Source organism: Myxocyprinus asiaticus, chromosome 9 (genome assembly GCF_019703515.2).
Source record: "Myxocyprinus asiaticus isolate MX2 ecotype Aquarium Trade chromosome 9, UBuf_Myxa_2, whole genome shotgun sequence".
NCBI classification, from domain to species: domain Eukaryota; kingdom Metazoa; phylum Chordata; class Actinopteri; order Cypriniformes; family Catostomidae; genus Myxocyprinus; species Myxocyprinus asiaticus.
The window spans coordinates 515,001-529,538 of record NC_059352.1 but is presented as its reverse complement, the minus strand read 5'-3'; the positions used below and the strand labels follow the sequence as shown (position 1 = coordinate 529,538).

The following is a 14,538-nucleotide window of genomic DNA, read 5'->3' as shown; positions in this document are numbered from 1 at the left end:
GGGGCTTGAACCCACAACCTTCTGATCAGTAACCCAGAGCCTTAACCACTGAGTCACCACTGCCCCTAAGAACATAATTTTGTGTGTGTGTGTGTGTGTGTGTGTGTGTGTGTGTGTGTTACATCTGCTTTAATGGGACTTAACATTTTGACATTTTAAATCTTGTAGAAGAGCATTATTACACTTCTACAGGATCTCAAGGGGGATGATGTCACCAAAGAGAGCAAAGTTTATTTTTGCATGAAATGTGGACATTTCTTCATAATTCTACATATTTCCCATGAAAAAGTTAAAAAGTCAGTTGTATGACTTCTGATTAACATTTTTTTATTGATTCACATAGATAACAAAGAAAAGCAAAACAAATATACACAGAATCAATATTTAACCCCCACTATTACCCCTCCCAATCCCCAACCCCACCCTGACCCTCAACAAACATCCCTGTGGTCACATAATTATAGACACACACACACACACACACACAATATATATATATATATATCACCCACATTTAAAACTAAACTTCTCTCTCCACTGCCCCTCCCCGAGAGCCTTCCAAAAATGCCAAATATTTGCCCCATTTCCCATCAAATGAATCCCAATTCCCCAGTCTTCCAGATGACATTTTCTCGAATGCCGCCACCCTCCCTGTCTCCATGCACCATTCTTCAAATGAGGGCCAACCAAACCAAAATTCTTCACACACCACTAAAAAACATGGGTTGTGTCCCCATCTTCTGATTGGCATCTCCAGCAGGTGGGTGTGTCTTTAAGACCAAGCCTATACAGTCTAGAGGGGGTCCAATAGAATCGATGTAAAATCTTAAATTACATATGGCGCACCCTTGCATCTCTAGATACAGACTTGATGTTTTTTAAAATCCTAGCCCATGCGCCCTCCTCCAATACCAAGTTTAAATCTTTCTCCCATAATCTCTTAATAGAAGTTAAAGCTCTGTCCCCCAGACACTTAATTAGCAGGGAGTAATACACTGATGCCTCATGACCTTTTCCAAAAGCAGTAATCACCTCTCCCAGAGTATCTGCCGCTTTAGGGGGGTGTATACTACTCCCAAAATTAGTACAATTCAGGTGGCGCAGCTATAAGTACCTGAAGAATTGAGACCTGGGAATCCCAAAATGTTGAGTCAAATTATCAAAGGATCTCAACACCACACTCTCATATAGGTCACTGAGTGTAGTAACCCCCCTCACAATCCACTCTGACCAGCAGAAAGGGGACTTATTAATACATAATTTTGGGTTCAGCCATATGCTCGAGGCAACATTTAAATAAATCTCAGAATTAAACACTCTGGACACTTTTGTCCATACCACGTGCAAATGTGAGGTAAAGGGGTGTAACTTAACTTCTCTGGTTAGTTTGATAGAAAGGCTTAGTAATGGTGAAATAGGGGCAAGAACTCCCTGTTCAATACAGGGAGGGGCTCTCTCAGGTGGAAGTGACCAATGAGCCAAATGTCTGAAACCGAATGTCTTGGGTAGGCCTAGCCCACCTTTGTCAATCGGTCTATGTAACTTATTGAAGTGTAATCTAGGACATTTACCATTCCAAATGAAGGACTTCGCTATATTATCAAATTGCTTGAAATAAGAGAGGGGGACATCTATAAAGAGAGATTGTAGCAGGTAGCTGAATTTTGGAATACAAATCATTTTAATAACATTAACCTTCCCAGTCATAGATAAATGTAATGAAGCCCTCCTGCCCACATCACTCGAAAACCTTTTTATTAAAGGGTCAAAATTAACTCTAAATCACACAAATTTGCTGGGAATAAAATACCCAAATACTTAATGCCCTGTTTGGGCCACTGGAAGGTGCCCGGCTGAAAAGCCGTTACTGGACAGTACGCTGTCAGAGGCAAAGCTTCGGATTTAGACCAATTAACTCTGTTAATTTAGAAAAAATAATTAATAATTCTGTGGAGGCAAGGCATAGATCTAGTAGGGTCGGAGATGAATAATAAAATATAATCTGCGTAAAGCAGAAGCTTATGCGTCACACCTCCCACCACCACCCTTGGAAAATCATCCTCCTTTAGTTATGTGACTTCTAAAACAATTAAATATGTTTTTAGAAATGTAATAGGGTACAACAGGGCTACAGGCCCCCTTCAAGTAAAAAGTTGTCTTGTTCTGGTCGCAAAGTGTATCAAGATTGAAAACATAAGATCATTTTTAATGATCTTATTTGTGTTTATAAGATCATTTGTGTGAAAAGAAATAATAATGGAAGGTTGTTTTTATTAGAATTATTTTTTTTTAAAGTGTCGAGGGGGCTCTGACCCCACACTTGGTTACAGTGATATCATGTAAATATAGGGACAATAGTAATAAGGCACAATTTGTCAACTAATGCAAATACTTCTGAGACAGTAAGATATTTATCCAAATAATCACTTCAGAAAAGAGTGCATCATTTCCTGTTCATTTCAATCACATTTGACATTTAATAACATCTCAAGTATTCTAGAATCTTTTTTTTAAACATTCTTCATAACAAATCTATCCTTTTAAAGGGGGGTCTTTAGCACCTGCAACAATGAGGCTTTTTACCCCAAATACTATCATTTCACTTTTTGGACAGTTATTAATATATATATATATATATATAATTTAATCACTTTGATCTGTGTTTTGTCTCAAAATAAATGTGATAATTTCAGGGATTCTTATTAACATAAATTTGCAACATTTTAAAAGTTATTAAATGTTTGATCAAATGACCTCAAAATCAAACTTTAGACATTGCACATGATGACCTCATGGATCAGGAAAATAAATGCACAATGTGCACAATGACAAACAGATGTTTAGGAAAGTGCTGTGGGAGTTTTTGTTAATTTTTAGTATTTTGGAAGAAAATCAAATCAAAAGTGTCTTTAGCCCCATTGAACACTATGTCTCCCGAACTCGAGCACATTTTCAACTCTGTCTCAATTCTTGTTCAATTGACTCATAACACCAGCTGGTTTTGTAACAGCTTTTATTTCAACAGTGTTTAACACAAAACACATTTTGAGCACAAAACTGCTATTATAAAAACAACAGACTTTTGCTTTAAATGTTTATCTGGAGGATGACATAAATAGTCAAATAAATATATTACTATTAAAATGAATATCGTCATTATTTCACTAAACATTTCAGCATTTGCTTTTGATGTATGACATATAGAGTGAGTTATTAATAATGGAATTAACATCTCAAATCATCCCATCATTAAAGCTAGCATCACCAAACAGAACAGCAAAAATAAACATTGTTTTCAAACAGCTTTTTTCAAACACTCCCCTTCGTCTTCCATTGGTTGAATTAACAGATAGTGTCGCCCCCAACTCACGCCATTGGTTGAGTCAATGTTGTTGTTGTCTCATGAGATGGATCACTCAAAACAAACAGAGACTCAGTGTTTACAGTTTTCGAGAAATGGCTTACATTCAGTTGTTTCTGCATTATGAGCTGGGATAAGAGAAAGTATTTGAACACCAAACAAGGTACACACTTTTATAATGTCAGTTTAACACTGCTAATGATTGTAAGTTCTTCCAGTCATCTTATTTGCTAAAAGTGAGGTATCCAGGATATGCTGTAGAGGGTCTGATGTTCACGTCACAGCTGGCTTTAATGTCTTTAAAGGTCGAGCTGTCGAAGTTAGCCACCAGTTTCTTCGGGCCAGCTCGATACGGTCTGAACCTCACTTTCAGACTTACTTTCTGTCCCGCGGCAAGCTCAGCAATCCTGCACAAGATAAACATGTATTATAAGAGTATTACAGTGAGGTCAGTGTGTGTGTGTGTGTGTGTGTGTGTGAGTGTGTGTGAGAGTGTGTGTGTGTGTGTGTGTGTGTGTATGTGTATGTGTGTGTGTGAGTGTGTGTGTGTGTGTGAGTGTGTGTGTGTGTGTGTGAGTGTGTGTGTGTGTGTGTGTGTGAGTGTGTGTGTGTGTGTGTGTGTGTGTGTGTGTGTGTGTGTGTGTGTGTGTGTGAGTGTGTGTGTGGGCAGGATTAAGTGGTTTACGAGGACTTTTTTTAGGTTATAAACTGGTAATTACAAGTGTATTATGCTATAAATGTGGTTTATGAGGACATTTCTAGTGTCCCCATAAATCAAATCACTTAAAAAACATACTAAACGATGTTTTATTGAAAATGTAAAAATGCAGAAAGTTTTTTGTGAGGGTTAGGTTTAGGGGTAGGGTTAGGGTTAGGGGATAGAATCTATAGTTCATACAGTATAAAAATCATTATGTCTATGGAGAGTCCTCATAATGATAGCTGCACCAACATGTGTGTGTGTGTGTGTGTGTGTGTGTGTGTGTGTGTGTGTGTGTGTGTGTGTGTGTGTGTGTGTGTGTGAAGTGAAGCATCTCACCTGTTCTCCTCTGTTTGTTTCAGTAATCCGCTGCCTGTGAGTGTGATGCAGCAGTTCCTCAGAGGAACAGGAAGAGGGTTTTCAAACATGACCTCAGCGGTCATCTCACTGTTCACTAGAGGAGTTCCACTCACCTGAACACACAACACACACAGCATTACACTAACAGACAACAGACACACACTTCAATAGAAACCGTCAAATGAAAATGAGTTATAGAAATCAGATATTCATGGCACATACAGTTAAGTATAGAGTCGGGCTGTGTGGGACGATGTCTCTGTCCACCAGAAAAATCTCTTTCGGGTCTGTTTTATCCGTTGCGATCACAGACACTTTGATGCAGTTGTTGTCCTGCAGTTTTTGTCCATATGCAGTGAAGGGGATCAGGACAGGAATAGTTTGCTCTGAACACATATACACATGTTGATTATTTTCACCTTATATAGAGGATTTAAAACCAATAATAGAGGATTTAAACCTGTAATTAAAACCAAATCAGGTGATTAATGTTAGGTATTGCATTCTAAACAATCTCATGAAAACATCCAGGTCAGAACTTACTAAACATGTCTGAAGAGTTTGTAGTCCAAGAATTGATGCATTTCTATGCCCAGCCTTATTTTCTTTTTTTTTTTTTTTTAGAGTTTTTGGACCGGTGCCAGTTCACAGTGGGCGGAGTTACACACACGATGCCAAAAATAGAAAACAAGTGATGGACAGAATGTACCATCACTCGTCACTGCTGGTTAGAACAAAAACTCTGATTAACATAGAAAATATACCTTTTATCGTCGTGTCGTTTGCCGTCAGGTTAGGACACAGTGTGACTGTGGCTGCCTGTAGCCTCATCTATGTTTCTGTTTGATTTCTGGCTGGGCATAGAAATGCATCAATTCTTGGACTACAAACTCTTCAGACATGTTTAGTAAGTTCTGTTCTCTGTTTTGTGTAGCTGTGTTGTGTTCTGTTGTCACTATCACTGTGGAGGAACTGTTTTTAGATAAACAAAACGAGTTTTCGCTTGAACGCCCAAATATCGCGAGGGGGCTGTTGCTCTCGTGTCCTATCATGAACGCACACAGGAGATCAATGTTCAGTGAACATTTTCACTAAATAATACATTAGATTTTCATTAGAAATCTTATCGTATGCTTTCATAACAATCATGAGTCTCATGAATAATTTATTAGACTTCTGAATTATACTTTTGTGTTCTTTTGAAGCTTGAAGAGGTGGTCACCATAAACTGCCATTGTATGACATCACTGAGCACAACATTTCTTCACAATTTCTCCCTTTGTGTTCAGAAAAAGAAAGAAAGTCATATAGGGTTATAACTTTGTTTTTATTTTGTTTTTTTGGGGGGGGTGGGGGGGTAATTTTTCCCCTTTTTCACCCATTTTGGAATGCCCAATTCCCAGTGCGCTTTTAAGTCCTCGTGGTGGTGTAGTGATTCACCTCAATCTGGGTGGCGGAGGATGAATCACAGATGCCTCCATGTCTGAGAACATCAACCCATGCATCTTATCACATGGCTTGTTGAGCGTGTTGCCACGGAGACATAGCGCATGTGGAGGCTTCATGCCATCCACCACGGCATCCACGCTCAACTCACCATGCACCCCACTGAGAACGAACCACATTATAGTGACCATGAGGAGGTTACCCCATGTAACTCTACCCACCTTAGCAACCGGGCCAATTTGGTTGCTTAGGAGACCTGGCTGGAGTCACTCAGCATGCCCTGGATTTGAACTTGCGACTCCAGGTGTGATAGCCAGTGTATTTTACCACTGAGCTACCCAGGCCCCCTTATATAGGGTTATAACTTAAAATTACTTTGTAATCTCAACACAAACAGTTTGTGTAGAAACAACCTAGTTGAATTGGGTAAACCCAACAAAATTAGATGTGTCAATTTAACTCTTATACTAGTCTGTACTAACTAGTGAAAGTGAATGTTGACATGCTAAATACATGCTTGTAAGCACTACAGAGTGTAGTTTAGTAACTATGTAATGGTTAGCACAGCATTTGCTCAACAAAGTGAGCAATCAATTTCATGTTCGATATCCTGTCCTCATCGTTAGTTCAAGATCCACTCAAAACTCCAACATAACAGAAACTCTTCTAAATCTCAACATAACATAAGTGCCCCCTTTATATTCATCTTGCACAAAACCACATAAAATAACACTTAATTTTAACATTTACTCTCCCTTTCGGAAATATCCTGCCCAGTTTCATAAATGCTACATTAACACCACAAAAAGTATTCCTGTAGTCCTAACTTAAATGGATTAAGTAAACTTCCATTTTACAAATTTAAATGGACAGAAATCAAGTTGTGACAAAACGTTCTAGAGTCGTGTGTCTTTAGTTCGTTTCAAGGAAACGTTTTTTTTTTTTTTTGAGTGAACCCATCTAGGATAGTTTGTGTTTCTGTAGCTTTTGTAATGAGATTTGTACCTTGTTTGGGTTTCAGTTGTATGTCTCTATTGTCACTCCAGACAGCTGCTGCGGGACTGCCCGTGTATCTCATGATCTGAGCGTTCATCTTCAGGGAAAGAGCTTGTGCCTTTGAGTTTTCACTCTTCACAATGAGGTTTAGTTTAATGTCCACACCATTCAGTGGCTTCCCGTCCAGATCGAGCTTCATTTCAATGTTTGGAGGAGGTGGAGCTTCGCTGATCTTCAGCTCAGTCACTCGTTTCACGGCCTCTTCATATGCTGATCTCTCCTTCACAGAACCTGAAAATAAAACACCACAACACTGTTGAGTTTGACCTCATGTTCTGTAGTCAGGACATTTATGTAGGACTTTATAAGAATGAGAACGGTGTATCCAAATATTCACACCGACCCTCTGGGTGTTTGTAGTTTTCAGTGATGTCCTGTCGTTTGTCACAGCCGACGGCTTTAGTGCTGATACTCTGTCCGACAGATTTCGTGTCTGACTGAATCCTCTTTTTGGTGCCGTTGGCCATCAACAACCATGTGACTTTATCTGCGTTGACTTCCCCGAACACAAAAGGCACGTCGTACTTGACATCGGTGTGACCTTCACGAATGGCCTTCACAGGTGCTGGACCACAACAGTAAGTTCCTGATAGAGTGCACACATCAGATACATTACACATTAATATGCTGATTTTCCCACTGAAGACATTTTCAGGAGACATTACACTATACAAATGCAATGTAATGCACATTTAATGCTGATATATGGCAGTTTAGTGCTCAGCACCTGAGCTCTTCTCCTGTGGTGTTGGATCCAGAACCTGCCAGCCATCATAGAACGAGTCTTTGGACAGATCAGGACGTCTCATCCATCCCTCCACCCAAACATGGTAATTCCTGCACAAAAGTTTACATTTAAGCAATCAGATACATCTTATCCGTTTCTATACAAACTATTTTCATTGGTGGAGCAAAGCCAAGCCAAATATCTGGCCATATTGTGAACAACTTGATATAAACTTGTTTATAGAGCTGTTGTAGACAAGCAACACACACACACACACACACACACACACACTGGATTCTGTTCATACTTGTCATACTAGTCACTTTAATTCTGAAGGTGTGATGATGTCATAAACTCACCAAACACTGTCCATGTTTGGTTTGGGTCTCACGCCGTAGTCACCGAAGTATTCATCAACGATGAGGTTCTGATCCGTGTCGTGAGCGGATTCAAAGTTGGTGACGACACGACAGGGAATCCCCAAACAACGCATCACTACAAATACACAAACATCATACTCACAACACTGACCTCCTGAAGTTTAAAGAGATTTTATGTTCATCTAGAAGTGTGATGTGGAGACAGACTGTTGGTGACTACACCATGTGTTTGTGTGTTTACCTGTACACATAACTGCAGCAAATACCCAGCACTGTCCATATTTGACCGGATAACAATCGTACTTGATCCAGCGTCTTAAGATGTGCACGCTGCTGCACCAGTAACTCGGAATGATGCCTCCGATGTATGTGCCGTCCCATTGACCCATTAACACACCCTTATCATCATCGCAGTTTATCTAGAGGAATCAGAGCACATATGAATACTCATCACTATTGATCTGTGTGTTTCAGTCAGTTTTATAAGGTCAAAGGAACATTCTGCTCTATGTACAGCATATGTGACGTGCTGTTGATCACCACAGAAAATCAAGTGAACTCGCCCCTCAGTTTGATAAAGCAAGCGAAATCATGTTTACAATAATTGAAGTCTATGGGGAAAGACATTCTGGAGGGTTTAAAAGCAGAAACATGAAGCCTTGCATTAATTTTACGGTACAAATGTGCGTTTTATGAGCTGTAAAGTGTCTAAATCATCCTTTTAGAGGTGGATGAGCTTGTGGTTATGTGTTACTGATGTCAGTCCTTTTTGTTTACATTACAGGGTTTACTGGCTTTACATAGTCATGACAGGAGTTGATAGAATGGATATAAGCACACGAAGACAAGGGTAGTAAGTAAGGGATAATGTCAGCTGGTTGTATGCTTCTCGTCCAGATCACTGGTGTTAGGCTGACTGTACATTATCCTGCTTATTACACAGTTACTAACCGAAAGAATAGAGATCAAATATTTATTTGCATTGATATATTGTAATTTAGTGAGAAAAATTAAAACACTGAACAGCTAGATTCCACCTCTGGTTTGAATCAGAGTTATGTTGGTGTTTATTTTGTAAATAATGACCGTCTGACTGCTCATTATCCGGCTTATTACAAGACTACCTGCCAAATAAAGGAATAAATGGACATCGATTTGAGTTGAAATTATTTTATCAGCTTACTTGTAGTTGATCGCACAGTGATCTGAGAAGAAGGAAATATGACTCGCAACACCCGGATGTGTGGTTATTACTCAGAAATATCAGACCGCTAGATGGTGCCATTGACCAATCAGAATCGAGTATTCCAGAGATCCATGTAATAAGTGATTCTTTCACTCTAGTCTCATGTTAAAGGTGCTGTAAGCGATTTATTTATTTTTTCATGGAAAGGTATGCAAAACTGTTACTACTCCCTGAAAGATATTATTGAAATAAGTGTTGTGAGATATCTCACCGGTCTCTGTGACAGCTCTAGACTCTTGGACACTTGCTGCCTGTCAATCATTTTGCGCATTCTCATAGTATTGTAGTTTTAGTGAATTATTGAGGCTTAATGCCATTTTTATGCCATGTTGTTCATATCAGTTGTCAGTTGAGGGCGCTATTTTGCTGCTGTTGCTTTTGACAACCGTTTCTGCTCGTGTTTGTGTCAATCAAGCTCATTTGGTATCTTTGGAGGGCGGGGTTTTGGAAAGAGTGGGCGTGGCTAATCCAACAGGTCAGCTTGTGGAAATTCTAGAATGTCTAAAATTGCTCACAGCACCTTTAACATGTATAAAGTTAACTTTTTGAAACAGCATGAATTTTAATGTTTATCCTGGTGTAATGGCTTACCCCATAGACTTCTAATGTAACTGTATTACTGTAAATCCAATTTTTGCATGTTTTTCCAAACATGACACAGGTGCTGTACATAGAGCTGAAGTTGTATTGAAACTGGAATACTTGTGGGATACAAAAATAAATACAGTAGCTTATCTTATAAAACCTTGAGAATTAATGTTGTTATTACCATGGTGCTGACCACTCGACTGATGTAAATGGGGTTACAGCGCGCTGAGAAGTCCTCCTGAGCGTTCTTCAGACATTTAGGGTTCAAATCCAGCAGCTTCAGACAGATTTCAACAATATCATCTTCAAACTAGAGAAACACACATAACAGAGAGATCAGATTAGTGCGGTTTAAGTCAAGCATCACTGTTACTAGTTAACATGAAATCAAAATGCACTCTGTTTACTCGTGGTCTTATTGTAAACGATTCATCAGTGCGGATATTTCCAAAGAGAAAAAATGTTTCTCTTCATTATAATGTAATCATTTGTTCAACCCCTGAAACAAGTTAACTTTCCTTTTCGGCTGATGTCATCAACCCTTCTGATAGCAACACCCTGTTGTAGTTTTCTTCACAATAGCTAAAAATTCTAGTGTGTAATTATATATGATTCATCCATGTGACCCTCACCTGACCGAAGTCCCAGGCTAAAGTTGTGATGTATTCCTCCACTCCCTTATACACAATTCCATGTTCGTTCATCACATATTCCTGCCGCTCCGCATCATTCGGCAGATAAACCCAATCATCTGATACAGTTAGAGAAATAATATATACACTCAGTTAAAAGTTTGGACACATGTGACTGAATTTATGTTTCTCATGATCTTAAAACACTTTTGATCTAACAGCTTGAGCTTTAATGCTTGAAATTAGACTCATTTAAATTGTGCCTACACATGAATTCCTTACAAGACTAAAATTGTAATTAAAAAACTTGGAGAAGATAGTGAAGGTGCAGCAGAGATCAAGCTTTCATAGCTTTCATTAGATTCACAGTTTATAGGTCACTACATAATTCCCATACTTTCAAGTGTGTTATTTCATAGTTTTGATGACTGTCCTATTATTCAACAGTGTGGAAAATAGTCATAATAAAGACCGAGTGTATCTCAGGAACACATTGACTGACTGCAGGACTGTTAAAATGATGTTTATATGGCAGTCGTACCCTCACACCAGGGGTTAAAGAGCACCGTCAGCGTGCCCAGACATCTGACTGCAGTCGTGTTTGAGCCGGTTATCACAGAAAGCGAATAGACACCTATACTGGCATCTGATGGGCACAGAACGGACAGGGTGACAGAGGAGGGCGAGCTCTCCATCACACTCACACTCCAGCTCTTGCCCATACCAGTGCCACACTTCTGATTAGTGTTAAACGAACAGCGTGTGCCCTTCTCTTCAGACGGATCAGGACCTGCAATAACAGACGAGAGAGATTGTTTTTAGAATTGTGTGGAGGATTCTGTGTTCAGTATTGAAATCAACATTAAACTGCATTCACAACACATTTGACCTGTAATGTGACATAATTCTGAGTATAAATGAGAATAAATGTAGTGCAGGGTTTGATTTGACCCATCAGGCATCAGGAATTGATTGGATGGTGTAAGAGTCTCTATATTACAGGTGGTTCAGAAATAAGAGTACTTGATGACATCAGTCCATTTTGTAAAGAACGCAGCTCACATGTTGATGGGAGTTGAAGTCCTTAATTAGCACTGAGCTAGCAACATGCATTTTTAATAAACACAGTAGCTTCAAAATGAACGTTTGAGGTATAACTGTGTGTCATTTTTGTTCTATATCAAAACTAACAAAATGTATTTTAATCACAGGCTTTATTTTACTCTTTAATCTAAAGCTGCCATTATAAATCCCCACACTTCAAAGACACATGCACACACACCAACACAACTAGAGACCGTTGTGTTGGAGAGATGGAGGGTGAAGGGTCTCCCTGAAAACTGTACCTAGGGTTGTTACAGAGACAGGTGTGATATTTCATGGCACCTATTTGAGTGATATCTGACAGGTAATAGAGGTGTTTTCAGCATGTCATTTCATTAAAAAAAATCACTTACATACGGAAGCCCTGAAAAAAAATCACTAGGTGAAATGTAAATGGGTACATTAGTGCCTTTCTGAGCCTATGTAATACAAAAAAAAAAAAAAAACTCTGCTAATTATAAAAAAATTAGTCTATGAAAACATTTGCGTTAAGCCGCCTCTCACTGTGTTTTCACTGTTAAAGGGATAGTTCACCTAAAAATGGAAATTCTCACCCTCATGTCATCCCAGATGTGTGTGACTTTCTTTCTTCTGCTGAACACAAATGAAGATTTTTAGAAGAATATTTCAGCTCTGTAGATCCATACAATGCAAGTGAATGGTGACCAGACCTTTGAAGCTCCAAAAAGCACATAAAGGCAGCATAAAAGTAATCCAGTGGTTTAATCCATGTCTTCTGAAGTGATATGATAGGTGTGGGTGAGAAACAGATCAATATTTAAGTCTTTTGTTACTAGAAATTCTTCTCTCTGCCCATTAGGGGGCGTATGCATGAAGAATGTGAATCACCAAAAACAAAAGAAGAATGTGAAAGTGAAAGTGGAGATTGACTGAAGGAGAATTTATAGTAAAAACTGACTTAATATTGATCTGTTTCTTACCCACACCTATCATATCACTTCTGAAGACATGGATTAAACCACTGGATTACATTTATGCTGCCTTTATGTGCTTTTTGGAGCTTCAAATTTCTAGTCACCATTCACTTGCATTGTATGGACCTACAGAGCTGAGATATTCTTCTAAAAATCTTCATTTGTGTTTAGTAGAAGAAAGTCATACACATCTGGGATGGCATGAGGGTGAGTAAATGATGACAGAATTTAAATTTGTGGGTGAACTATTCCTGTAAGTGCTGTGTTTAAAGGCATAACTCGTGTTAGCATTGCCCAGATTAATGAACTCTATGGAGTGAAGCCTCAGCACACTTGACAACGAATGCCATATGAAACACATGTAACCTGAGCTATGATTAGGGGCGGAACTGTACGGATCAGTGTACCAGCACCTTGGCACAGCGCTCCGGCACCTCCAACTCCAAAAAATAAAAAATATAGATCAATCTGTGACCCATCAGAACCTTTTCCTCTATATTCGCCTGGAGCAACACGGTTTTTAGTGCACACATGCTCCGCTGCACGCCTAAAGTTGTTCAATATGTCAGACAAAAATCTGTTGAGGAAATTCTCTTTTTTTGTAGGACATAGGCTCAGAAAGGCACTAAGACACCTAAAAATAAAATTCACCAAGTCATTTTTATTTTCCTCCTTGCGGTTCAGGGCTTCCATACTTACAGCACCTTTAAGAAAGTAAATGGGTTGATATCTGTTGTTGTGTATTTTCATACCCGTCTCCGCAGTGAGCTCGATATAATCTTGTTGTCGATGCTCAACATTGAGTATCAGACTGAAGGGTTTTCCTCTCCGTATAATGAGACGGTCCACTGTGATTTCATTCGTATGATGATCAGTGTTGTTTTTCATACACTGGAAATCCACTTTCATCACATCTAAAAGACACATACAGTACAGTTATGTTTCTTCAGTTCAGAGTTATCCTGATAATCCAATGGCGACTCAGATCAAATAAATGACATTTACAGAATGATGACATTATTTGACACAACTCATGTTTCATCATCACAGTAAACCGACTGAAGTTCAGGTGTGCCCGATTCTGATGAGTAAAGATCAGTCACATCACATTCACACACAGAAACAAGACAACATCTATTACCTCATTTAATAGAAGCAGTTTATACAGTTTGTCACTCATCTAAACTAAACATGAAATATTAATTATTCATATAATAGACCATTTCATTCAATCCAATTTAGAGTTCATACTGATGAATGTAGTTTAATTGATCTCTGTATCTCAGATTCTACTGATCCCTGAAATCTGAAGTGCGCAGTGTCTAAACTGCATTAAATATGAAGAGATGTAGTGAGCATTTACAGAATTTTAAACAAACCATCAAACATAAACTTTCAAAGGCATCTGAAAACAGTGTTTATAGAACAGCTATTAATATGTAATAACTAAAGAAAGCCCAGTTGAACTCACCCTGATCTTTGTTGGCAGAGTTTCTGCTCTTCAGATTGTCGCTCATGATTGTTTCGTTGGAGAGACTCAGATGAGATGTGTGTGTGTGTGTGTGAATGTTGGGTGTTTTATAGACGCCCTGTCACCTTCACTGACAGAACAGTGAGTGAGTACAACTGTTAAACGAGTTCTGTCCTGGAATGTGTGTGTGTTTGTGTGTGTTTGTGTGTGTTTGTGTGTTGTGATTATGAGCTGTTTTTCAGAGCCTGTAATTATAGGCATGAACTGTTGTTAAGCAGTGATTAACTACTGAGTAATAACAACATTAAATCAACATTGATTATTATTCAAATTGATTATAGAAGCAAAAATAAATCAATATTTTCCTGTAATCAATACAAACTGTATTTTTTAATCATTTAAAATGTATGTCACATGCATGGCTCTGCTGTATTAATTTATATTTACATATTTATTGTGTTTATGATTTTTCTTTGATAGTTTCATGTTTTGGCTCCATCTTGAGAAGCAGAAGAGGAAGGAAATCAATGAA

At 38.6% G+C, this 14,538-nt stretch overlaps 1 protein-coding gene across 1 annotated transcript; it reads right to left on the bottom strand.

The window, feature by feature from the left end:
* Positions 1 to 3,002: 3,002 nt before the first annotated feature.
* On the bottom strand, positions 3,003 to 14,070 carry tgm8 (transglutaminase 8). Its single transcript, XM_051706092.1, has 13 exons — positions 14,007 to 14,070; positions 13,288 to 13,449; positions 11,038 to 11,286; positions 10,497 to 10,615; positions 10,046 to 10,174; positions 8,272 to 8,449; positions 8,010 to 8,145; positions 7,651 to 7,760; positions 7,267 to 7,509; positions 6,873 to 7,154; positions 4,644 to 4,807; positions 4,401 to 4,534; positions 3,003 to 3,768 (listed from the first exon to the last, which is right to left on the bottom strand). Exons 1-13 carry the CDS (start codon positions 14,050 to 14,052, stop codon positions 3,585 to 3,587), a joined length of 2,136 nt encoding a protein of 711 aa, XP_051562052.1. The 5' UTR covers positions 14,053 to 14,070; the 3' UTR covers positions 3,003 to 3,584.
* Between the last annotated feature and the right edge of the window lie 468 nt (positions 14,071 to 14,538).